Source organism: Pongo pygmaeus, chromosome X (genome assembly GCF_028885625.2).
Source record: "Pongo pygmaeus isolate AG05252 chromosome X, NHGRI_mPonPyg2-v2.0_pri, whole genome shotgun sequence".
In the NCBI taxonomy this organism is placed as follows: domain Eukaryota; kingdom Metazoa; phylum Chordata; class Mammalia; order Primates; family Hominidae; genus Pongo; species Pongo pygmaeus.
This window is the reverse complement of record NC_072396.2, coordinates 19,520,433-19,546,660: the sequence shown is the minus strand read 5'-3', so window position 1 is coordinate 19,546,660 and position 26,228 is coordinate 19,520,433. Positions and strand designations below refer to the sequence as shown.

The following is a 26,228-nucleotide window of genomic DNA, read 5'->3' as shown; positions in this document are numbered from 1 at the left end:
CAGTCCTGGTTCTGCCGTGGGCGTGTTATGTGATTGTGTATAGGTGGATGATCTCGACCTCTCTGAGAATAGCATTCTCCATCAATACAATGGGGATAGTATTATGTTAACTCCTAAAGAAGATAGCAAGACACTTGATTGTATAATAGCAATACTTTACATCCCATGTGTACTGTTTCACATTAATTTTTATTCTGAATTACCTGCTCTTTACAACCTATCACCTGAAGGTCCCGATAGTGGCTTAATTCTACATATCTGAAGTGTAAGTCCACATCATTTGTCTAGCAGCAGTGTGTGGAAAGTAAAGTAGAATTACACAGGCAGTGGGGTGTGTAATGGGTGTGATCTAACTGTGTAAACATGGAACTCCAACTCCCAGACTCACCCTGTGCCAATGCTACGTGATCCGTGGATGCGGTTCCTATTCATTCTGCTGCTGAGATGACCGATAGTGTCTTAAAGGTGTCAACAGTGTGACTTTTTTTTTAGCACTTCACTAAAATGATAGTCATGGCAAATTGTTTTTAAAAAACAAGCAATGATTATTCTCTAATATTTAAGTTGTTTCTTTGCAGAAAAAACTAAAATCACTATAGTAAAAACCTTCAATGCATCAGGTATGACTTATTATCAATATCAAGACTTCCCTTTTTATAACTAAAGTAAAATTAAACAAATGGCTGGTGTTTATAATTTCTTTCTCTTTTTTCCAACCTTTTCAAGATAAACTCTGATCTTAACGAATAGATGTGTATGCACTGGGTACCTGAAATTGTACTAGGTGTTTGGGGCTATATAATAATGATCAGACACAGAGCCCACCCTCAAGAATCTTCTAGTCTATGGGTGGAGACAAGGCAAAAAAATAGATAACTAACATGAACATGCATGCAGATAAAGGCAATGATTATACAAGTATTACTGACACGGTTAAGAGGCATAGGAGTAGAGGGGGATGCAATTAATGAAGAAGTTAGAGGAATGAACCTCAAATTTTTTTTCCTGAGACAAGATCTCACTCAGTGGCCCAGGCTACGGTGCAGTGGCGCAATCATAGCTCACTGCAGCCTCAACCTCCTTGGCTCAGGTGATCCTCCCACCTCAGCCTCCTGAGTAGCTGGGACTGCAGGCTTGTGCCATCAAGCCCAGCTAATTTTTGTATTTTTTGTAGGGACAGGATTTCGCCACATTGCCCAGGCTGGTCTCAAACTCGTGGGCTCAAGTGATCTGCCTGCCTCGGCCTCCCAGAGTGCTAGGATTACAGGCCTGAGCCACTGCACCTGGCCAAATTCTTTTTAAATCAAAGAAAATGTGTACTTTTAAGTTTCTGATACAAGACTACACACACAAGACATGCTTGACAAAGGCTTGATTTCAAGTAGTAGTTGGCAAACTATCACCAATGGGCCAAATCGGGCTCACTGCCTGTTTTTGTGAATAAAGTTTTATTGGAACACTACCATGCCCCTTTGCTTACATATTCTCTATAGCTATTTTTCTGCTGCGTAAAACACAAGTGGTTGCAACAGAGACCATATGACCCACAAAGCTTAAATATTTACTATCTGACCCTTTAGAAAGTTTTCTCACTCATGATTTTAAGGAGTGACCTGTGGCCATGTACATAGAGGAGATTACAGATGAGAACTCTAGCAGTAGGAAAAACAAAATTCTCACTATTAATGAACAGCAAGAAGACACACATCACTGGAAACGGAGGTGCAGCTAAAATTTAGAAAAAGATGAGATGATCGAATGAAAAGTTTAGTAAGTAATACAGCAATGGTTTAAAGGACATTTACGGCATAACCACCCATCATAGAATCTATAAATTCTATATTTGCATAGTATATATGTTATAGTGAGTTCTATCTATAAGCAAGTATATTTGCTTATAGACAGAAGAAGAAATGAAATATTTCTCTTTTGGTGTGGGTAACACTGCTTTGGAACAATATAAAAATCTACAGATCTGGTAATTTGGGGTACCTAAATTTAATTTGCTCACAAAATCAAAACTCGTAGCTATAGGTGTCTTCGCTAAAGCATGATGCCTATACATCAATAAATTACACTAGCAGAAACCATCTCACATGCACTAATTCAAATTATAATTTTAGTTTATACCCAAACTAGTTTTCTCGTAGAAAAGAACTAAGGATTTGTAATGTGCAATGGAAATAAACTTGCAGTTGGGCATTGCACACATAATTCTGACCAAATAAGACCAAACAAGGAGACAAAAATATTTCTTAATATAACAGGTTTTTCCCTTGGCAGTTTGTTTAATACATTATCAGCATTTGCTCCTCCCATGTACTATGGATTTCTTATGCTTTGCCAAAAGGATGCAACTAATAAAAGAAGGCTTTTTAGAGAAGTAAACCTTGAGTTCTTTTCAAATTGAAGAAGAGATACATTTCTCCTCTCACCAAAGGAGAAAGTGTTTCTCAGGTTAATACATATAAAGTTTTGGTTCTGATGCTCATTTTATCTCCCAGTCATCTCTGTCTCCTTTGTATGCCTGTGTGGTCTGTTGTCCTGGTCATCACTCCATTTTGCCCTCACTAATAAGTAAATTAAAAAATGCTTTTTATTTACTGGCTAGTATCATCCACTAGATTGTATGCTCCTTGAGGGCAGGATCTATATCTGGAAACTCCCAAAGCCTGTAGAATATGGTTAATGCCCAGCAAATATGTTTTGAATTTTGTAGTTTTTGCCCATGAAACAATATTATGACATTAATGTTATTTCATACATACATTTGCATAAAGAGCTAGGATTAACATTAGAGTGTTCATAGACTCCCCTACCTAGGAAAAGAAGGAGGATCTATGATTAAGGGCCATTCCATTTAAAGTCTCTACTTAGTTTGTGTTCATGGTGCTATGTTTATACTGAACAGGAGAGGGATTAATTGGGAAGGGGTCAAAAATTTTAGGGAGGAGTTGAGGATCAGATATTGACATACTAAAGATTAGCAAAGAATTAAGTTCGTAGCTGACAAATGACCAACAAATGAAAACTCATTTCTTTAGTCTTTGTGGAATTCATCCAGCCAATTAATTCCAGCTTATAATATTTCTGGTCCACATTTGATGCCTACATTTATGAATTCTCTTGACAATGCAGCACATAAACACAGGCATTGACATGCTTAACCAGCTGGGTTGTGTTTTCTTTGCAGGCGTCAAACCCCAGAGAAATATCTGCAATTTGTCATCTATTTGCAATGACTCAGGTTAGTTCTTGTGTACATTACACATTACCAGATAAATTTCCTCCATAGAGATAAATGGTTCAATTTCTTTTCTTTTGAGTATGTGGTATGTGCCTCTTGGATCTGCCTCTTTTCATGCCACCTGGCTACTAGGAGTCCCTAATAAAAACAAAAGCAAATTTTATATCTGGCTGAAATTATCTTCCCGTTGCCTAGTGAGAAGATGGATTAACTTCCTTAATATGAGACATAAAGCTCTACAATAAATATTTTTCATTATAGCTTTAAATCCATAACTAATACCCTTAGAATTAATTTGTGAACATAATAAAGACAATAATTATTGAAAGTCACTTCTTACATAGAAATCTGTCAAGCTTTTCCATAGGGCCTTAAGTATTAGAGCTTAGAAACAGGATAACGTCTTGCTAAGAATAAAGCGGATCAGCCTGTTGAATGTTGAAAACTCAAGTACACCTAGTTTAAGTGGATGCTAATTCCAGCAGTGTCCATAGTGTATTTTGCCATTTCTAACTAAGACCATTTGCTGTTTTTAAAAATTGAGATGGAAATCTCTTGACAACATGCTATTTTTGAAATGGGAATGTTTTCCCTTCTGCCATGGGCCAGACAGAATGAAACAACCACTTTTCTCACCTTGGTTTGGCTCTCGGGGCTCCCTTCCTTGTTAAAACCAGTGAAAGCAAATGTGAAAAACAGAAAAATATGGTGTGGCAGATCAGAATTGGCCAGAGATCATGAGAAGCGAGAAGAGGAAGTTAACTAGGTATTTTATGTTCTGAAAGTCTTACTGTGATTATAGTAATAAGCAATCATTACAGGAATGTTTTCTTTATTCCATTCCTTTTAACAGTTTAATAATTTGTTTGAAAAACATAGGTAACAATTTCAAGTAAAATAAGGTTGGATAAATTAGAAAACAAGAAAACGTCCTATTGAAGGAATGTTTCACACTTTCTATTGTGTGAATACAAGATTTGCTCATTTTTCTGCTGATACTATGTTCCAGGTAGAATATAGGAGGAAAATATTAGCTGGTTTTGATTAAAGAAAGCAAAGTGTTGGATACATTTCATTTTCATATATTGTATAACTCTCTTCTCTTTTCCTCCTCCTTCTCTTCCTCCTCTCTGACTTTTCCGTTCACCGAGTTCCCCATAATGTCATTATTTTTGTGCTTCACTTATGTTTTGGGCTGGTGACTAATGTCTAGTTCAGTGTTGTGTCTACATGATGTTTGATAACTGTTTGAAAATTGAACATGTAGTTAAAAAAAAAAAAAAAAACTGGTCATCTTGAGTAACAGATGCCAGAAAGCTGGTTGGAGTAATGTTTTCCCCAATTAAGGGACTGAATTGACCATTTGTTTTAGTGTCGGTGAAAACAACCTCATCAGGGTTTTTGGCACCAGAAACCCCATGGTACCCTGCCAGAAACTAGAAACCTTCACTTCTTGCAGGTTCCAATCTGGGTTCATTAAGGAAAATGGAGGCTGGTGAAGAAAGTGGGAGCTGACCAAGAGTCAGGCTGATAGTCAAAAGGTAGTGGCTTCCTGGTTGCTCTGCTACCACTGTGCTCCCAGCACATTTATGAAACTCAATATTCACTCAATAAGAATGTGAGGCAGAGACGTTGTGGGTGTTGGCATGCACGTACACACACACAATTTAAATAATCATTTAAAAGCTAAGATTTTTAAAAATGGATAAGTAAGTCTATGTAGATCTCAAATATCTTTTAATAATTACATACTGTATGAATTGAAATTTCAGTATCGATATGTGGAAACTGAGGTTCTCAGTAGAAAAGTTGCTGAAATAGATCATGTCAAACACTGGTCTAGTGCTTTCTTGGCCATTTTTAAGCAGGAATCAGTTGTTGTACTTTGGGGTACAATAAAAGATGATGATAAGAGGAGGCCTTCTAGCTCAGGGGTTGGCAAACTACTAGCCATAGTCCAAATATGGCCTGTTTTTGTAAATAAAGTTTTATTGGAACACAGCCCATGCCTTTTCATTTACATATTGCCTATGGCTGCTTTCATGCTACAATGGCAGAGTTGGGTAGTTACAGCATAGATCATATGGCCTGCAAACCCTCAAATATTGGCTACCTGCTCAATCACCAAAAATGTTGGCTGAGCCCTGGCTCTAGTTTATGTGATATCCTTGCCCCATTGCTCACAAGGCCAGTTTGCTCACGAGATCAAGCTTGTTCAACCGCGGCCCATGGGCCACATGCGGCCCAGGACAGCTTTGAATGTGGCCCAACACGAACTCATAAACTTTCATAAAACATTATGAGACTTATGCATGGCCTTTTTTTTTTTTTAGCTCATCAGTTGTCGTTAGAGTATTTTATATGTGGCCCAAGACAATTCTTCTTTCAATGTGGCTCAGGGAAGCCAAAAGATTGGACACTCCTGCATATAGATTATGAAGTGCACACCACATCTTTCTGTTTAGGAGTCTCTATGTTATTTGTTTCCAGATAGAGTCAAAGGCCCCAGGAATAAAATTTCTTAACAAGGGGACAAGTTTTCTCTTTCTGAATTCCCACATAAAATTTACAGTTCATATTTTCTGAAAATTATATTGATAATAGTTGAGTAACTTACTGAATAAATGTGAATAAAAACAATTTGATGAAACTTTATAATTTGATATGTGGTATTAATCCTCAGGCTATAAAGATACAAGTCTCAAATATCTTTTTGAAAATTTATTTTTAGCATTTTTTAGAGGTGAGATCATGTTTCAATATGATAAAGAAAGCACCGTTCCCCAGGTAAGTTTTAAAGATTTTTTTTACTGCAATCTTAAAAGGCAAATTCATGTGTATTTAAACATTTGTTTGAGGTTCAGATTATTTATGATATTTGGTATATTTATTGTTATGACCAAATTTAAATAAAATATGTTAATTGAGTCCCTAGCTTTGTAGTGAGGGCTTGAATTCATAATAATCATGGTATTTTGTTAATAACTATATTTTAGTTTTCAATAGGCTTGCTGCTGAATAAGAATGTTAAGATGATGCAATTCTACTGCCAGTTAAAATTTTAAATTATATTAGAAACTCCTAGCAACAAGAAATATATGTATTGAATCTAAGAATAATATTCTGAATGTGATTCTCTTTGCCCCGTAGGGGATTCTGATGCAGTGGTATCAGCCTTCCCAAAACCTAGATTGGTTCAGAGGATCCCAGCCAAATGTGGTTCATTCATTCGATGACTATTTCTGAGCACCTACTATGTGCCAGGCAATGAACTTATTGCTAGAAATACAGCGATGGCTGCTATCAAGTTTTCCTTCTTACATTGGGGTCTGTTACTTAGATCCGGGACCTTTCATGACAAGAATGTTAATAGTGTTCTTTGGGGGGAACTCGTGAAATAAAGAAAGACAGAAATCAGCACATCAGAGCTGCTGACTTAGAATATTTTTTAAAGAAAACATAAAACAAAAAGGCTCAGCCAATATGGATTAACTTTTAAGAACCACTTTTTGCCCTCCCTTTTCTATAAAACTGCAGCTTGATCATTTAGATAGACAATGTTCCTTGCAGTTAGGATTCAGTCTTTGGGGTATAGTTATTTGAGTGGCTGATAAAACTGAAGAACAACTTATTGTTAGAGAGTGAAAAAACAAAACAATGTTTGTTATACTCTTAATGATTTTATGCTTCTAACAGAATCAACATATAACGAATGGCACCTTAACTGGAGTCCTGTCACTAAGTGAATTAAAGTGAGTAATCTGCCATTTGATTTGAAACTTCAGACATCAACTATGGAAGGATACTTTTTGAGCCATGTTTGCAATTGAAAACTGAGAATGGGAAAGAGACCAGCCCAAAGGTTATAGAGCCAGTTGGTTCTTGACTTCCTTGCAGATTAACCATAATCACATCAACTCTTATCCCCATGAGGCTCTTCGATGCTCTGAAGTTATATAACAGCTTCATTTGAATTAGCATTTGAGTTTTAATATGATTTGGTATCCAGCATGGTTGAAAGAGGAGTCCAAGGTGGGACTCCAAATATATGATTTGCTGATGCTTTCATGAAGCGTCAGTGATTGATAAGTCAGAGAAAAGTCTTTGTTAAGTAGACCTGGGCTTACAAGGACAAGCACAGACAATGAGAAATGCATTACAAACAGATGCTGCTTGGCCGGGTGCGGTGGCTAACCCCTGTAATCCCAGCACTTTTGGAGGCCGAGGCAGGTGGATCACCTGAAGTCAGGAGTTCAAGACCAGCCTGGCGAACATGGTGAAATCCCATCTCTACTAAAAATACAAAAATTAGCCGGGCGTGGTGGTGGGCGCCTGTAATCCCAGCTACTCGGGAGGCTGAGGCAGAAGAATTGCTTAAACCCAGGAGGCAGAGGTTGCAGTGAGCCAAGATTACGCCATTGCACTCCAGCCTGGGTGACAAGAGCGAAACTCTGTCTCAAAAAAAAAAAAAAAAAAAAAAAGATGCCCCCAGTTAAACAGTAAGTCAAAATGTCAGCCACCAGGATGGCCTAGGCCAGGAGATGATCTTACTGTGTCTGTCACCAAAAGGGTCAACTTCACGTTTATGCCCTCATAGCAGCCAGTGAAGCAGCATCAGAGACAAAATTCATCTACTCTCAACATTGCTACTGCCTCATAAATGAGATTGTTATAAACCTTTGAAGCAAATCTGCTCTAGTGTCTGTGATGACACTGAAAAGAAAAATCTTTCGTTTAAAAACAAAACAAAACAAATCCCTCTTCTTATGGGTCATCTTTCAAATTAGCTTTTTGACCTGGCTACATCTGATGATTCAGCAACGCCTAGGCAGAGAGAAGCATTTGGCAGATAGCAAACATCCATAGGGCCTACTCAGTTTGTAGTGGTTAAGAAGTTCAACTAGTAAGAACTGGGAGTGGGGTGGGGTGTTATTCATGTCCTTTATACCTATTCTTTGACCTCCTAATGAAATCTAGCTTTTCTAACTATTCATTTATATATGTGAAATGTAAAGCAGAAGAGATCAATGCTCTGGAAGGATCTGAAACTTTAGCTGGGCAATAATAGAATAATTTTTTTTTTTTTTGAGATAGAGTCTCACTTTGTTGTCCAGGCTGGAATACAGTGGTGCCATCTCGGCTCACTGCAACCTCCACCCTCCTGGGTTCAAGCAATTCTCGTGCCTCAGCCTCCCGAGTAGCTGGGATTACAGGCATGTGCACCACACCTGGCTAATTTTTGTATTTTTAGTAGAGACGGGGTTTTGCCATGTTGGCCAGGCTGGTCTCAAACTCTTGACCTCAAGTGTTCTGCCCGCCTCGGCCTCCCAAAGTGCTAGGATTATAGGCATGAACCACCATGCCCAGCCAAAACTTTTTTTTTTTTAACTCACAAATTTACAATTAGAATACAACTTGGCATACTTGTAATTACTCTTAATTACTAGACTAGAAACAGAACTGAGTTCATTTAAGGTCACCAGGCATTTGTTGAACACCTACTTTGTGCTGGGCCTTGGGGATCCACAGGGATAAACCCAACTCTCTGAGATAGGAAACCAAGTCTAGAGCAATGTTTCTCATCCCTGGTTGCATATTAAAATCACCGGGAGCTTTCAAAAATCCCAGTGCCCAGGCATGCTCCATAACAAATCAGTATTTAGGGGCTGAGACCCAGGCATTGGCATGTTTCCAACATGAGGCTAATTGTGAGAACCAGGGCTCTAGAATCTGGTTGGGAAGACACAAGATGAAACAAATAACAATACAGTGCGACACCTGCACTGAAGGTGGCTTGTATAGGGTACCAAAGGATGGATGTTCTAAGTCTCTGAATATAGAGCAGGAGGAGCAATTAAACCGGGCTGCAGCGGAGGGATAGGGGAAACCCCAGAAAGAAGGTGACCTGTAGGTGGGGCATGGTGGCTCATGACTATAATCCCAGCACTGTGGGAGGCTGAGGCAGGTGGATCTCTTGAGCCCAGGAGTTTGAGACCAGCCTGGGTAACATGGTGAGACCTAGTCTCTACAAAAAATTAGCCAGGCATGATGGTATGTGCCTATAGTCCCAGCTACTCAGGAGGGTGAGGCAGGAGGATTGCTTGAGCCCCAGGAGGTGGTCTCTAAGCACAGTTACGGAGGAATGGCTCCTGCCAGCTTGAGGAGTTAGCAACTATTGCCATGGTCCTTCCCTTCTTCCTTCCAGACCTTGCCTGGTGCCACCATTCCTTGGAGCAGGTTTTCTCAACCTTGGCACTCTTGACTTCTGGGGCTGGATCATTCTTTGTTGTGGGGGTATCCTGTGCATTGTAAGGTATTTAACAGCATCCCTGGCCTCTCTCTACCAGATGCCAGTAGCACCCTCCTCAGCGTAACAACCAAAAATGTCTCCAGACACGGCCAAATATCCCCTGGAGGGCCGAGTCTCCCCTGTTTGAGAACTACCGCCTTAGAGTGAATTCTTTAACTAGATTCCTCTCATCCCAACTTCATGTGAAGCTCTGCCACTTTGAAGAAATGAAAGCATGGTTGGAGTGGGATTGGAGGAGAGGAAAGAGAGAATTTCCTAAGGGGGAGTTGTGAGGAGGGGAAGGCAGTGTTGGAGAGGGCCAGAGAGGGCAGACCAGGTCAGTGGGAGATGGGGTGAGGAAGAAATCAGAGGCACAGGGTCCCTAGGGTGACTGGCCTGCCCCTCTCAGAAATTTTTGCGTGGGGCCAGCTCTCCCTCTGACCCTCTGCCAGAAGAAGCTGCCTGAGGTTGCAGTAGCCTAATGAATAACAAAATTGTCCAATCATAATTTATAACTCACTTTTGGCTAGAACTGACATAGCTCCCGTCTGGTTGGTTTCCCTTGTCATATAAATAATTTATTTTCTTGCCACCACATAGGACTCTCTTAGTATACTCTCTGTTTCTTCAAAGTGAACACCATAAGCAATATATACCATGTGCTTGATTTAATTGCTAAAATCTAACATGTTTTGAATTTAATATCACTAATGGTCTCCTTAATGTCAATTTCTCTTATTTTATTACAGACGCTCAGAGCTCAACAAAACCCTGCAAACCCTAAGTGAGGTAATCATAGTGTACCCTGTAGCTTGTTTATAATTATTGTTATGACCTGGGGGAAAGCATAGGGTTCTGCATTCCTGGGAGATATGTATTCAAATTCTCCCAAATTTGTTGTGTAAGAGAATGAATGGACTAGTTTTTTTATTCCAAAAATCAGAACTAGAAGCAATGGGTAGACATTACAAGGAGGTAGATTTTCCTTGATGTAACACCAAGAGTTTCTTAAAATATAAACTCCAGGAAAATGAGCTTCCTTGTGTAATAGTGACCTCACGGAGATTGTATGGCCTGAAGAGCGTTGATGATATGCTGGGAATCTGGTAGGAATGTGAAATGGACAATCCCTAAGGGCTATTGTCATTTTAAAATTCTGTGATTAGCCTTAGGTCTTCTTTTCTGATATTTCCAACTGCCCAAAGTAACATATATGGGTATATATGTTTTTTGTTTTGTTTCAGACTTACTTTATAATGTGTGCTACAGCAGAGACCCAAAGGTCAGTCATTTTTAATACTTTCATAAATATAATTTCTCCATTTATGAGAAATAAAGTATTAGGGAGTCTTAGTTAAATTGCAAATGCAAAGGGGGGTCCTCTAAAATAAATACATATTAATGACATTTTGGATTTAAATATTTTTATTTTTCCAAACACTGATCACTCTGTCATATCTACCTTCTCATTTCTTTACAAAGTACAGAGAAGTGTGTAGTATTGGGCCATTTACTTCCGGTTCCACAAGGCTAAGGGTCATCAGTGTCCTTAGCCCCGAGGGCCACCAATATAACCAAGAAATGGCTCCCAGTGGTCCAGGCAGGGTGAAGGCCAGAACAAAAAGAGGGAATGTAACATGGAGCTTGGGAAAAGAAGGAAAGAGGGGGAAAGAAAAGATTGGAAAGAAAGAGAAAAAAACATGGCTGGGTGCGGTGGCTGATGCCTGTAATCCCAACACTTTGGGAGGCCAAGGTGGGCAGATCACTTGAGGTCAGGGGTTCGATACCAACCTGGCCAACATGGCAAAACCCCATCTCTACTAAAAATACAAAAATTAGCCAGGCATGGTGGCGGGCACCTGTAATCCCAGCTACTCAGGAGGCTGAGGCACAAGAATCACTTGAGCCTGGGAGGCAGAGGTTGCAGTGAGTCGAGATTGCACCACTGCCCTCCAGCGTGGGTGACAGAGTGAGACTTTGTCTGAAAAAAAATTATTTTTAAAGAAAGAGAAAAGAACAAATTAAGAAGCACATGCACACAGGGGTGAATCAGAGCTTGTCCAACAATTATTTGGGGTTGCACAGATTATCATTTTGAATTGTGTCCATTGGCTATCCTGGCTGTGTAAACCGATGGCTTACAGGGCAATACACTCAGTATCTGAACCCCGAGCCTTCTGTGACAGTCAAAGTCCTAGAAAATGAGAGTTTCTACTCATTAAACTATTCATTGGTACAAATAAGGGCAAGTCTTCTGTGAAATTGTATTCCCTATCCACTGTACGTATTTAGTTCATTTCACTGACCTCCTTTTCGTTATTGTAACATTAATTTTCTTTCACCTAAACCAAGGCTAAAGTAGAAAGAAACAGAGAATGTCTTCAATTCTTAGCTATCTAATAATCTAGATAGAATTCCCAGAAAGTTTTTTTTTTTTTTTTTTTTTTTTTTTTTTGAGACGGAGTCTCACTCTGTTGCCCTGGCTGGAGTGCAGTGGCACGACCTCGGCTCACTGCAACTTCCACCTCCCAGGTTCAAGTGATTCTCCCTGCCCCAGCCTCCTGAGTAGCTGGGATTACAGGTGCCCGCCACCACACCCAGCTACTTTTTGTATTTTTAGTAGAGACAGGTTTTCAGCATGTTGGCCAGGCTGGTCTCAAAATCCTGGACTCAAGTGATCCACCTGCCTCAGCCTTCCAAAGTGCTGGGATCGCAGGTGTGAGCCACCGCACCCGGCCCCAGAAAGATTTTGGATTTGAAAGGTCTTGATGTGGCTGGGTGCAGTGGCTCACACTTGTAATCCCAGCACTTTGGGAGGCCGAGTTGGGCAGATCACCTGAGGTCAGGTGTTTGAGACTAGACTGGCCAACATGGCAAAACCCCATCTCTAATGAAAATACAAAAATTAGTGGGGTGTGGTGATGCACGGCTGTAATCTCAGCTACTCAGGAGGCTGAGGGAGGAGAATCGCTTGAACCTGGGAGGCGGGGAGGTTGCAGTGAGCTGAGATCATGCCACTGCACTCCAACCTGGGCGACAGAGCGAGACTCCATCTAAAATAAAAAAAGAAAAAAAGATCTTGATGTTCATCTAAACTGGTATGTGAAAGGGCTCCCATGATGGAAACTCAAATGTTTATAGACACCAGGCAAGCGGCCAGCTAGTGTTTTGGGGGTGAGATTAAAAGTGTCAAGGTGCTTGCTTGTCTTTGCAACCAAGTTTCACCCCTGCCTGTTCGTTGTGTAGGCAGGCAAAATGAGACAGCACCTGTGTGTGGTCAGAGAGTCTCCAGTTTGCAACCTCTGTGAATGTGAACCTCCATAAATGTCTCTTAATATAAAGTCTTTTTGGGTAAAATTCAGACCGTGGTAAATGGGTATTTACAAGCTTATTGGGGTGACATCACAAGTTAACAGTATCAGTGTCCCCTTTCCTCACTCTGTTTACAAAAGCAATTACAAATATGTAGGTAGGTTTCCCATTTAGTAACATTCTGGTTATGTATATTTCTCCTTACAGCACATTAAATTGTACATTCACAATAAAATTGAATAATACAATGAATGCATGTGCTGTAATAGCTGCTTTGGAAAGAGTAAAGATTCGACCGATGGGTAAGTTGTCTATTATTGCTATTATTGCTGCATTAATCTTCATGTGGCTTTTAATGTGTTATTTTTCTAATTTAAAATGTAATTAATAAATTTACATATGTTACACCTTTCTGTTTTGACTCCTTTGTCCTTGGGCAATTTCTCTCTCTCTCTCTCTCTTTTTTGTTTTTTTTTTTTGTTGTTGTTGTTTTTGGTTTTTTTTGAGGCAGAGTCTCAGTCTGTCACCAGGCTCAGTGATGCGATCATGGCTCACTGCAGCCTCCACTTCCCGGATTCAGGTGATTCTCCCACCTTAGCCTCCCGAGTAGCTGGGACTACAGGCATGCACCACCACACCCAGCTAATTTTAACATTTTTAATAGAGATGAAGTCTCCTTATGTTGCCCAGGTTGTTCTTGAACTCCTTAGCTCAAGTGATCCTCCTGCCTCGGCCTCCCAAAGTGCTGGGATTACAGGCATGAGCCACCACACCTGTCCATTGGGCAATTTTTAAAGAGCCCTAGAAGGTTATTTTTCCTGCTTGCTAATAATTTTATTTTACTTTAAGTGCTGGGATACATGTGCAGATCATGCAGGTTTGTTACATAGGTATACATGTGCCATGGTGGTTTGCTGCACCTATCAACCCATCATCTAGGTTTTAAGCCCTGCATGCATTAGGTGTTCTAATGTTCTCCCTCCCTGCTAATAAAGTTTTAATATGTCTTATTTGATAATATGATAAACCCTGTTGAGAAGGAGAATTCTTTTTGGAGTGTTCAATGGATTGCTACTGGGATATGTCCACTTTTTAAATTGACAAGCAAAAATTGTACATATTTGTGGTATACAATGTGATGTTTTGATATACATTGCGGAATGGCTATATCAACTGTTTAACATTTGCATTACCTCACATACCTATCATTTTTTGTGGTAAGAACATTTAAGGTCTACTCTCTTAGCACTTTTCAAGCATACAATACATTCTTATTAACTGTAGTCATCATGTTGTACAATAGATCTCTTTTATTCCTCCTGCCTAACTGAAATTTTGTGTCCTTTGTCCAACATCTCCCCAATCCCTCCGCCTCTGACACCCCAGTAAACAGCATTTCACTCTCTGTTTCTATGAGTTTGACTTTTTAGATTCCACATCTGAGTGAGATCATGCGGTGTTTGTCTTTCTGTGCCTGGCTTCTTTCACTTAACATCATGTCCTCCAAGATGTGTTTATTTGTGAATTCCTCTTAGGAGTTACTGAAGAGTGATTAGTGCTGCAAGCATATAACCCCCAAAAAATCAATAAATATTTTTGAGCACTACTATGTATACAGTATATAATTGTCAATATAACGGCGTCCAATCTATTTTATCACCTGTTTTAGACAATTGCTCTTTTAAATGCAGGCAGTGTAGGAACCGTGATACTTAATGGTTCTGAGCTGCCACCTTGCTTTGTTCTTGACCGTGCATTTTTCTTGTTCCTTTTCCTTTTGTCTCCCCTAGAACACTGCTGCTGTTCTGTCAGGACACCCTGTCCTTCCTCCCCAGAAGAGTTGGAAAAGCTTCAGTGGTATGTAACAAACATGCTGACCCTTCTCCTTAAAAAAAAAAAAGAAAAAAAAAAATCACCATGCTAGCTAAGGAGTTTTAGAATTTTGGGAGGCTTTCTTTAGAATTAAAGAAGGCTTTCAATTTTAGGGAAAATGCAGTTTTCTGCCGTATGAAGTTTCCACTTGGACCATTGCCTTAAACCAGTGGTTTGAAATCTTAGCTGCACATTAGAATCACCTGGGGAGCATTAAAAACACTCTGACTCCCAAGACTCACGAACTAAATGTTTTGTCATTTAAAAAACATGTTTGACGGTCTGATGGGTGAGAAATGGTAGCTCAGTGTTACTTTAATCAACATTTCCTTACTAAGGCAGAGTCTGAACTTTTTTTCATATATTTGGGGGCTGTTTTGTATCTTTTTGTGAATTACATGTACATGTCTTTTCTGTATTTTTTCTAATTGATATCTGATCCATTATTTAAGAGTACTTTAGCCCGGCGCGGTGGCTTACACCTGTAATCCCAGCACTTTGGGAGGCCAAGGCGGGCGGATCACGAAGTCAGGAGATCGAGACCATCCTGGCTAACATGGTGAAACCCCGTCTCTACTAAAAATACCAAAAAAAAATTAGCCAGGCGTGGTGGCGGGCGCCGGTAGTCCCAGCTACTCAGGAGGCTGAGGCAGGAGAATGGCGTGAACCTGGGAGGCGGAGCTTGCAGTGAGCTGAGGTTGCGCCATTGCACTCCAGCCTGGGCGAAAGTGCGAGAAACCGTCTCAAAAAAAAAAAAAGTACTTTATATATTGTGCATATTAGCTCTTTATATGCATATCTATGGTATATGTTGCAAATATTTTCTCCCAGTATTTTAGTTGTCTTTTGACTTTATCATGTTTTTTGTCATGCAAATTTTGAAACAATTTTATGTAGTTAAATATGAAAAAGTTCATCTTTTCCCCAGTGATCTGAGATGTCACCTTTGTCAAATACTAAATTTTGATAGGCATTTGGGTCTAATTCTGGATGTTAGATGTTAACACTGGGTGACCAAGCTGCGTGGGAGGTATACAGAGCTATCTGTAGTGTTTTTATAGTATTTCTGTAAACTTAAAATTAGTTCCAATAAAAAGTTAAAAAAAAAATACTGATTCCCAGTCACCAGGCTCAGAGATTCTGATTTAATTGGTCTGGGATATAGCCTAGGCATTAAGGCCTTTCTGGACCAGGCGCAGTAGCTCATGCCTGTAATCTCAGCGCTTTGGAAGGCCCAGGTGGGAGAACTGCTTGAGCTCAAGAGTTCAAGATCAGCCTGGGTGAGATCTCGTTTCTACTAAAAATTAAACAAAAAAAAAAAGGCTGGGCATCGTGGCACGTGCCTGTAGTCTGAGGTGGGAGAATCACTTGAGCCCAGGAACTCAAGGCTGCAGTGAGCTATGTTCATGCCACTGCACTCCAGCCTGGGCGACAGAGCAATACCCTGTCTCAAAAAAAATAAATAAATAAATAAAAATAAAAGCCCTGCTGGCGATTCTAATGTGCAACCGAAGTTGAGAATTGATGCCTTAAAATCATTGCTCCAATGGAGGGAAACTGGGAGATGGGTGCTCCAAAATAGCAAAAGACCCTGAAAGTCACACATGATGTGACCACAGGTGTATAGAAGCATACATAGAAAAAAACAGGAAGGACATGAATGAAAATGTTCACTGTGGTTCCCCATGAGTGACCTGCCTGCTGGCATTATGAGTTTTTTTTTTGTTTTTTTTTTTTTTTTTACTTTTTCTTTTCTTTCTTACTTTGCAGCATTTTCTATATTCTTCTACAATCAGATAAAAATTGTATTTGGAAAAAAAGGACTTTTAAAAAAATCTGTGTAGCTTCTCAGATGGGAAGAGAAGGCTAAGTATAGCCTGTCTGCCCTTTGTGGGCCAGATTTCTGGGATATACTAATATTAAAACATTGGACCTTGAGGAACAGGTAAAAGTCTTTGGTTAAGGATTTGTAGCAGCATTTTCTGCAATAAAAAGTAAAGAGTAACATGCCCCATTCAGCTTCACATGCCCCATTAAGCTGGAGCATTGAGCCCCATTTTGGGGATAGAGTTTCTGGAAGCATTGGGATAGGATCAGAAGAGCATCCCTCTTTTGAGGCAGCCCCACTGACCCCTAGTGGCTGCCCATTCAGAGGGTGGTTAAGAAGAAGAAACAGGAATAGAAAAGGGGTCAGGATGTGAAACTGATGTCCAGCTAGGGCTCAGTCATTAACTAGCTGTGTATCCGTGTTCAAGAGCAGATGCTTTTTTACCTTCAGAGTCTCAGGTCAAATGAAGAAGTGAGTTAGAGCTCTGTAAAATTAGGAAATGGACTGGATGAACATCAACACTTCTCAAACATCACCGTGCACATCCATCACTCAGGATCTTGTTAAAATGCAGACTCTGATCCAGTAAGGCCTGGGCCTGAGACTCCGCATTTCTGACAAGTTCCCCAGGTGAAGCCAGTGTTGCTGGTTCATGGACCCCACTTTGAGCACCAAGGGTCTATATAGAGACTGTAGAGCAGTGCTAGTGGTTCTCAATCCTGGCTGCATGTTGAAATCCTCTGGAGCGTTTTAAAAAAACATTGATGCAGCTGGGCATGGTGGCTCACGCCTGTAATCTCAGCACTTTGGGAGGCCGAGGTGGGAGGATTGCTTGAGGCCAGGAGTTTGCGACCAGCCAGGGCAACATAGTGAGACCCTGTCTCTACAAACAGTTTTTAAAAATTAGCCGGGCAGGGTAATATACACCTGTAGTCCCAGCTACTTGGGAGACTGAGGCAGGAGGGATCACTTGAGCCTGGGGAGTGGAGGCTGCAGTGAGTCATGATCGTGTCACTGCATTCCAGCCTGGGTGATAAAGCAAGACCCTGTCTCTGAATGAATGAATGAATGAATGAATTTAAAAATACATTGATGCCTGCCTCCCACCCTCAGAGACTGGTGTAGGATACGGCCTGGGCTTCCCAGTTTTTAAAAACTCCTGGGTGGGGTGATTCTAATGTGCAGCCATGTTCGAGAACCACTGGGCTAGAATTCGATGCCCACCCAGGGTCTTTCTAATATGTTGGTTCTTAAGTTTAACTGTACATTAGAAATACCTGGGGTATTTTTAAAACATACTGATGTGTCAAAGTGGCCTTCTAGGGTGCTGGAAATGCTCTGTTTTGATCTAGGTGGTGATTATATATAAAATTGCTCAAGCTCTAAATGTAAGATTAGTACACTTTATGCAGGCTACACCGCAGTAAAGAAGCACATTAAAATGACATGCATTAAAATGGGCACCTGCGCCCACTGCCAGAGGTTCCAGGTCAGCTGGTTTGGAGTGCGAGCCCAGGCATTGGTGCCGAGGTACTCTGAGGGGTTCAGATGTGCTGCTGGCATTGCCTACCACTGCTCTGCCGCTTCCCTGTGTGCCTCACAGTGGATGGAGGGCTCTGACTAGCATAAGTGACAGGAGTAGAAGGCAACCTCTTCACAGTTGAGCCCAGTGAATGGGAGCCTGTGTTGGGGGTCTGCCTTCTGCAGGCCCCCAGATAAGCTGAAGAAAATTTAATGTATACTTTGCAAAGCACCTTTACCCCAACTTGGCCAGGTGTGTTGCTACAGTGTACAGTTTAGGGAATGGAGCCTCAGAGATGTTGGGTAAATTGTCCACAGGAGTAGTGAGAGCTGGAGCCCTAGCGAAGGTTGTTTGTTTGTTTGTTTGTTTGTTTGTTTCTGAGACAGAGTTTCGCTCTTTCACCCAGGCTGGAGTGCAGTGGTACAATCTTGGCTCACTGCAACCTCCGCTACCCGGGTTCAAGTGATTCCCCTGCCTCAGCCTCCCGAGTAGCTGGGATTATAGGCACCCGCCACCACGCCTGGCTAATTTTTGTATTTTTAGTAGAGACAGGGTTTCACCACGTTGGCCAGGCTGGTCTCAAACTCCTGACCTCAGGTGATCCACTGCTTCGGTCTCCCAAAGTGCTGGGATTACAGGCGTGAGCCACCGCGCCTGGCCAAGTCTAGGCTTTTTGACTCATGACGTTTCTGACTGTCTGACACCCTTTATCCTCACTGCCCCGAACCTCAGGGGATGCAGGGAGGCCTATGGCCAAGTGACCAGCCAGACTGGACCAAGCAGCCTTTTCTTTTTATAGATGTGACTTGCTTTAGGCCCCTTGACCTAATATTCCTCCCTCTTCTCACCTTAGAGAAGCTCTAAGAACACATTCTTGTTGGTGTTCTAAGTCTCCATCTCAAACTAGATCGATCAGAGGCTTCCTTGAGTAAATATTCCCTGGGTAATAATTTGTTGCTCCTCCTCTAGTTGTTCCTCCCTAGATCTCTCAAGACTGATGGATCTTGTGCCAGAGAGTAGGTGAGGACTTCTCCACCTTTGATGCCCATGAAAATCACCAGAGAGTTTAGAAAATACACATGCCCCATCCCAAGACCAGCTGAATCAAACACAGAGGAGTGGGCCACAGAAATCTATATACACATATGTTTTAAAAAGTGTTCTGGGCCAGGCACAGTGGCTCACGCCTGTAGTCCCAGCACTTTGGGAGGCTGAGGCGGGCGGATCACCAGAGGTCAAGAGTTCGAGACCAGCCTGGCCAACATAGCAAAACCCCATCTCTACTAAAAATACAAAAAGTAGCCGGGCATGGTGGCAGGTGCCTGTAGTCCCAGCTACTTGGGAGGCTGAGGCAAGAGAATCACTTGAACCCAGGAGGCGGAGGTTGCAGTGAGCCAAAATCACGCCACTGCACCCCAGCCTGGGCGACAAGAGTGAGACTCTGTCTCAAAAAAAAAAAAAAAAAAAAATGTTCTGGGTAGTTCTCATGCACAGCCAAGGTTGAAAACCACTGAGCTAAAGGAACCTTCAAGACTTAGCTGATGTAGACCACCTCTTTTGCCCCAGCTTGATTCATTGTTTTCATTCAACCAACATTTCTTGGTCAGTTACCATGGGTCAGCTACCACTATGCCAGGCTATAGCAGTGTAAAGTTGATTAAGACAGATTCCTAGTATATGAAAACCAGTTGGGTCATGAGACATTTTGCAGTTCCCCTCACCCGGGAAAACAGAGAAGATCCCCTCAATTGAGTGACCATGAGACACAGAGTCACAGAGCAGCAGTGAACTGGGGAGTCACAGAAGAGCATCTCTCCTTGCCCATTCCTCTCCCAGGAAGTACGTGGTAGAAGTGGGCAGGGGCTGGGGGATGGTGGGTAGGTGCACAGAGGGTGTGAAATGGCAGAGGCTGGAAGTGTCATGTCCCTGATGTAACTACGTCAACCTGACAGTGTCAGATGATTGCCAGAGGGGAAAGACTCGCCCCCTCTGTAGCTCATTCGTGTCTCACTTGTATCTCTCTGATTTGTTCCTTTAGTGACCTGCAGGATCCCATTGTCTGTCTTGCTGACCATCCACGTGGCCCACCATTTTCTTCCAGCCAATCCATCCCAGTGGTGCCTCGGGCCACTGTGCTTTCCCAGGTCCCCAAAGCTACCTCTTTTGCTGAGCCCCCAGATTATTCACCTGTGACCCACAATGTTCCCTCTCCAATAGGGGAGATTCACCCCCTTTCACCTTCAGCTATGGAGCCTTCAGCTCCCATAGCTTCCAGCCCTGCCATTGACATGCCCCCCCAGTCTGAAACTGTCTCTTCCCCTATGCCCCAAACCCATGTCTCCGGCACCTCACCTCCTGTGAAAGCCTCATTTTCCTCTCCCACCGTGTCTGCCCCTGTGAATGTCAACACTACCAGCGCACCTCCTGTCCAGACAGGTAAATATAAGATGTCACTTGAACAGCAGCCAATCTGCCAATCAAGACATCTGTGATAAGACCATGTTGAGCCTTTCTTTGTATGACGTTCGCTTGATTTCTAGAGCTTTCCTTTTGGGATTCTAACGTTCTAATGACTTACATGGTTGCATAATAGTCATTGTGTTGAGGTGGCATATCTAATTTAATCATTCCTCTCTTCTGAAACCGTTAAGTTTATTCTACTTTTTAGCTCCCAGGTATCGGTATCTTTCATGCAGTTGTCACTTTGCTTCTCGGCTGTGGCTGAGTTCCATTGTTTTGACCAAGATAATGGAGAAATAGCTCTAAAGGGCAAGCACAGATCTCATTTGATGGAGTTGGAGATTTTCTCGGTTTCTTTCTCCTACAAAAGGTGATTGGGACACTGTTTTCAACACCCTGAAGAGTAAACTTTTGATCTATTAAACATAGCAGCTCAGCTTAGACAGAAGACAAAAGAAAAAATTGGCAGGTCTGCAAATCAGTCAGTCACAGACTGAGCCAAGGTAGTGGTATGAGGGGAGAAACATTGTGAAGACCCAGGCTTGGGTCCGCACGGGCCCTCGCAGACAGTGTAATCTGGAACAAGCTCCTCCTGCCTCCGCCTGTTCTATGCGAGGATCAAAATCATCACACTAACTGCATGAGGCTGAGAATGAAGGTGTACGTGAGAATGCTGTGGAAACCGCCAAGGGCTCCTGGGTCCAAAGTGGGCTTAGTGGTACAGAGATAAAGGCAAGAGGGAAAGAAGCTGAGAGAAATCTGGATACACTGAAGTTCCAGCTCCATGAGTAAGAGGCAGGTCTTCCTCTAGAATTTGGAGGATGGGGGAGGCAAAGCCAAGTTTTTGGTGACATTAGATTGATTTTGGTACCCACCTCCTCCACCCTGGTGCCAGCATCACCAGGAGATAAGGAGCTTCTGCCAAATGACTTCATATTTCTTCAAATTTGCACTGCTCTCTCTTCAATAAATTTTTTTAAATTGTTTCTTTTTTTTTTTTTTGGTAGCTTTGGGGTCTTGCTATGTTGCCTAGGCTGGTTTTAAACTCCTGGGCTCAAGTGATCCTCCCACCTCAACCTCCCAAAGTGTTAGGATTATAGGTATGAACCATTGTGCCCAGCCAATAAATTTTTATAAATGTAAATATTTTCGGCCAATTAGAAAATCATTGGGGCTCTAGTCAAAGGAAGGTCCAATGGCTGATGAAGAATAAAGTAAAATTTAAGTTCATTAGCCTGGGCCTAAGATGCCCACCTTCCCAAAGCTAATTCCCAGTGATCCTTAGACTCAGCCTAACAGGCTACACAAAACACTATCAAGGTGGCCTCTGGTGCCTATCTATTCTTGGGGCAACAAGAAGCAAAGTGACATATGCATAAAAGATACAGACTGAGGTGTTACCCAGGAGCTAAAAATTAGAATAAACTTAATGGTTCCAGAAGACAGGAATGATTAAATAAGATATGCTACTACAACACAATGACTATTATGCGACCATGTAAGTCACTAGAACAGAAACAGAAATACACAGAAACTTGGGGGCATTTTCAAGTCTTGATGTGAGGTGAAAATAGCCCAACAACAAATAGTTTGCACACCATGTTTATAACAGTATAAATACACATGCATAAAGATTCGACGGGAATAGGCAAAATAATAGGATGTTAAGTGGTGAAGTTAAGAGTTGTCTGTTGTTAAAGACAGGTTTGTATCATTGTTTCCCTATTAAAAATCAGACTTACAGGTGATAGTCCAGCTTTCATAATATTCTTTTTTTTTTTTTTTTTTTTTTTGAGAGAGAGAGTCTCACTCTGTCACCCAGGCTGGAGTGCAGTGGTGCAATTACGGCTCACCGCAACCTCTGCCTCCTGGATTCAAGCAATTTTCGTGCCTCAGCCTCCCGAGTAACTGGGACTACAGGCACATGCCACCACACCCGGCTAATTTTTTAAATATTTTTAGAAGAGACGGGGTTCCCCCATGTTGGCCAGGCTGGTCTCGAACTCCTGACCTCAGGTGATCCACCTGCCTCAGCCTCCCAAAGTGCTGGGATTACAGGCGTGAGCCACCATGCCCAGCCCATAATATCTCTTTTTCACAAAAGAGCTTCCAGCAATCCACATAAAATCCTGTACACATGATACAAATTAAATACAAGTATACTTGTGCTTATATGAGTATATACTAAATACACTGATGTGCTTTATATTTTTTAGTTAGATTTATTGAAGTAAAATTTACATACAGTAAAATGTATCCAATTTTATGGATAAATCAAATTTTTGCAGTTCTGTGCAGTTGGAAACACCCACAGTCACGTAACCACCATCATAATCAAGATATATAAGTTTCCCACTACTCCCAAAGTTCCCTTGTGTCCCTTCAAAGTCAAAACCTATCCCCTCACCCCCAGCCCCTGGCCACCACTGATCTGTTTCCCTACAGTTTTTTGGATTTTTCTAGAATATCATATGAAGAGACTCACTTAGTATGTGGCCTTTTGAGTTTGGCTTCTTTCATTTAGCATAATGTATTGGAAAATTGGAGATCCACCCATGCTATTGCGTGTATTTAGAGTTAATTCCTTTTTATCGCTGAATAATATTTCACTGTATGGAGGTACCACAGTTTGTTGATCTGTTCTCCAGTTGATAGACATTCGGATTGTTTCTAGTTTGGGACTATTATGAAAAAAGCCACTATAAACATTCATGAACAAGTCTTCCTAAGACATATGTTTTTATTTATCTGGGGCAAATACCCAGGAGTGAGTTTGCCATATCACAGGGTGTATGTATGTTTATCTTTATTAGTGAGTTTTCCATTGTGTGTTCATAACACGATTTGGCTCTTTGATATAGACATCGTCAACACCAGCAGTATTTCTGATCTTGAGAACCAAGTGTTGCAGATGGAGAAGGCTCTGTCCTTGGGCAGCCTGGAGCCTAACCTCGCAGGAGAAATGATAAACCAAGTCAGCAGACTCCTTCATTCCCCGCCCGACATGCTGGCCCCTCTGGCTCAAAGGTACGACTTAGCAAACTGAAGTGGTGGTAAGAGGGGACCCTCCAAAGATAAAGATGCTGCTCACATGATTAATATCACCAAGTCTTTTACTCCCAAGTACCAGGTACATCATGGTTTCTCAGGTTGTTACTCTATATTCTGCCTAGAATGAGGAGACAGAGTGGGACTGCCAAATCTACACTGCCAACCTTGAGGCTGGGCACTGTGGCTCACGCCTACAATCCCACCACTTTGGGAGGCTGAAGTGGGCGGATCGCTTGAGGTCAGGGGTTTGAGACCAGCCTGGCTAACATGATGAAACCCCGTCTCTACTAAAAATACAAAAACTAGCCAGACGTGGTGATGCGTGCCTGTAGTCCCAGCTACTCAGGAGGCTGAGGCAGGAGAATCACTTGAACCTGGGAAGTGGAGGTTGCAGTGAGCTGAGATGGCGCCACTGTACTCCAGCCTGGGAGGCAGAGTGAGACTCTGTCTCAAAAATAAAAAAAACAAAAACAAGGCCGGGCGCGATGGCTCACGCCTGTAATCCCAACACTTTGGGAGGCCGAGGCGTGCGGATCACAAGGTCAGGAGATCAAGACCATCCTGGCCAACATGGTGAAAGCCCGTCTCTACTAAAATACAAAAAATTAGCTGGGCGTGGTGGTGTGCATCTGTAGTCCCAGCTACTCGGGAGGCTGAGGTAGGAGAATTGCTTGAACCCAGGAGGCAGAGGTTGCAGTGAGCCGAGATCGTGCCACTGCACTCCAGCCTGGCAACAGAGCGAGATTCCGTCTCAAAATAAATAAATAAATAAAAAATAAACTGCCAACCTTTCTTTACAGATTACTGAAAGTAGTGGATGACATTGGCCTACAGCTGAACTTTTCAAACACGACCATAAGTCTAACCTCCCCTTCTTTGGCTCTGGCTGTGATCAGAGTGAATGCCAGTAGTTTCAACACAACTACCTTTGTGGCCCAAGACCCTGCAAATCTTCAGGTACATCGTAATTGATGGCAGAAAAAAACATTCTCTTGTGTGTGATTGTAGTCCCTGTTGTATTTCATGACTGAGGCAATTACTGCTTATAGTCAGGGGTGATATTCAAAATATTTGGCATCTAGAACAGTGAGGCACCATAGAATCAAGCCGGGCGCAGTGGCTCACACCTATAATCCCAGCACTTTGGGAGGCCAAGGCAAGTGGATCACTGGAGGTCAGGAGTTCAAGACAAGCCTGGACAACATGGTAAAACCCCATCTCTACTAAAAATACAAAAATTAGCCAGGCGTGGTGGCATCCACTTGTAATCCCAACTACTCAGGAGGCTGAGGCAGGAGAATTGCTGGAACTCGGGAGGCAGAGGTTGCAGTGAGCCAAGATTGCACCACTGCACTCCAGCCTGAGCGACAGAGTAATATTCCGTCTCAAAAAAAAAAAGACGTTGGTCTTGGCTGGTACAGGATGTCAGAGGTCCCTCTTACACCCTGCGTTAACCCTTTAGCAGCTGAATTTTGGAACGAGGCATGGGTGGTATCCAGCAGAGGGGTCTAGGCAGTTGGGAGAGTAGGCAGGGGTGTCAGCTACTTATCATCATATTTTGATATTATAACAAGTGTTAGAACTACACTGCTGTATGTAGTGGTGCTGAGTATCATTCCTGTTTCTAGTGTTTTCTGTCCACCTATTTAGAGGGATTGGGGGCTATAAACACCCAAGGAAACCAAGTCTCACTTTTTAATTTTCATAGTCTTCCCTTTACAAGTGTAGTGCACATAGTTCTATGAGGACTTGACTCTAACTGGTCACTAACTTGGTGTGTCTGCTGCTACAGTCTCCCTGGGGTCTGCAGTCATCTTGCACTTTTCAACTATTTCTTTGCATCCTTAAAATGTTTCCTTTCCTTCTTGGAGGCCTCCTCTCCTTTATTACACTTCCTTTCTCTTTTTTTTTTTTTTTTTTTTGAGATGGAATCTCGCTCTGTCGCCCAGGGTTGAGTGCAGTGGTGTGATCTTGGCTCACTGCAGCCTCCGCCTCCCGGGTTCAAGATACTCCCCTGCCTCAGTCTCCCAAGTAGCTAGGATTACAGGCACCTGCCACCACACCCGGCTAATTTTTGTATTTTTAGTAGAGACAGGGTTTCGCCATGTTGGCCAGGATGGTCTCAAACTCCTGACCTCAGATGATCCTCCCAACTTGGCCTCCCAAAGTGTTGGGATTACAGGCATGAGCCGCCGTGCCCGGCCTATACTTCTTTTCTTTAATTTAGTAGCAACCAGAGGAATAGAAGTATAAGCTATTTTGCATAGAGATGCCGCAGGTCAGGTCCTCACAGAACCCTGTGTTTTAATTATTAGGCTGGTGCAAAAGTAATTGGGGTTTTTATCTTTAAAAAAAAAAAAAAAAAATGGCACATACTGCAATTACTTTTGCACCAACCTAATAGGTGTGTTTTCCATCTCATTATACTAGTTCCAGACATTTATTCTTATCTTCCACTTGATTTTCAGGTTTCTCTGGAAACCCAAGCTCCTGAGAACAGTATTGGCACAATTACTCTTCCTTCATCGCTGATGAATAATTTACCAGCTAATGACATGGAGCTAGCTTCCAGGGTTCAGTTCAATTTTTTTGAAACACCTGCTTTGTTTCAGGTAAAACTGCTGCTCACTGCTTTTGGCTTGGGTTT

At 42.0% G+C, this 26,228-nt stretch overlaps 1 protein-coding gene across 12 annotated transcripts in view; it reads left to right on the top strand.

The window, feature by feature from the left end:
- ADGRG2 (adhesion G protein-coupled receptor G2) overlaps nucleotides 1–26,228 on the top strand; it is a 133,849-nt gene that overhangs the window by 88,191 nt on the left and 19,430 nt on the right. For 9 of the 12 annotated variants that reach the window (XM_063660460.1, XM_063660459.1, XM_063660461.1 and 6 more), the window contains 12 exons: nucleotides 579–620; nucleotides 3,194–3,247; nucleotides 5,979–6,034; nucleotides 6,944–6,999; nucleotides 10,286–10,325; nucleotides 10,781–10,818; nucleotides 13,056–13,150; nucleotides 14,639–14,705; nucleotides 20,109–20,506; nucleotides 23,392–23,557; nucleotides 24,382–24,538; nucleotides 26,050–26,193. In XM_063660460.1, the coding sequence (XP_063516530.1) occupies nucleotides 579–620; nucleotides 3,194–3,247; nucleotides 5,979–6,034; nucleotides 6,944–6,999; nucleotides 10,286–10,325; nucleotides 10,781–10,818; nucleotides 13,056–13,150; nucleotides 14,639–14,705; nucleotides 20,109–20,506; nucleotides 23,392–23,557; nucleotides 24,382–24,538; nucleotides 26,050–26,193 (1,313 nt within the window). The remainder of the gene's footprint in view (nucleotides 1–578; nucleotides 621–3,193; nucleotides 3,248–5,978; nucleotides 6,035–6,943; nucleotides 7,000–10,285; nucleotides 10,326–10,780; nucleotides 10,819–13,055; nucleotides 13,151–14,638; nucleotides 14,706–20,108; nucleotides 20,507–23,391; nucleotides 23,558–24,381; nucleotides 24,539–26,049; nucleotides 26,194–26,228) is intronic. The other 3 variants (XM_054471181.2, XM_063660458.1, XM_054471182.2) reach the window with 1 other exon arrangement.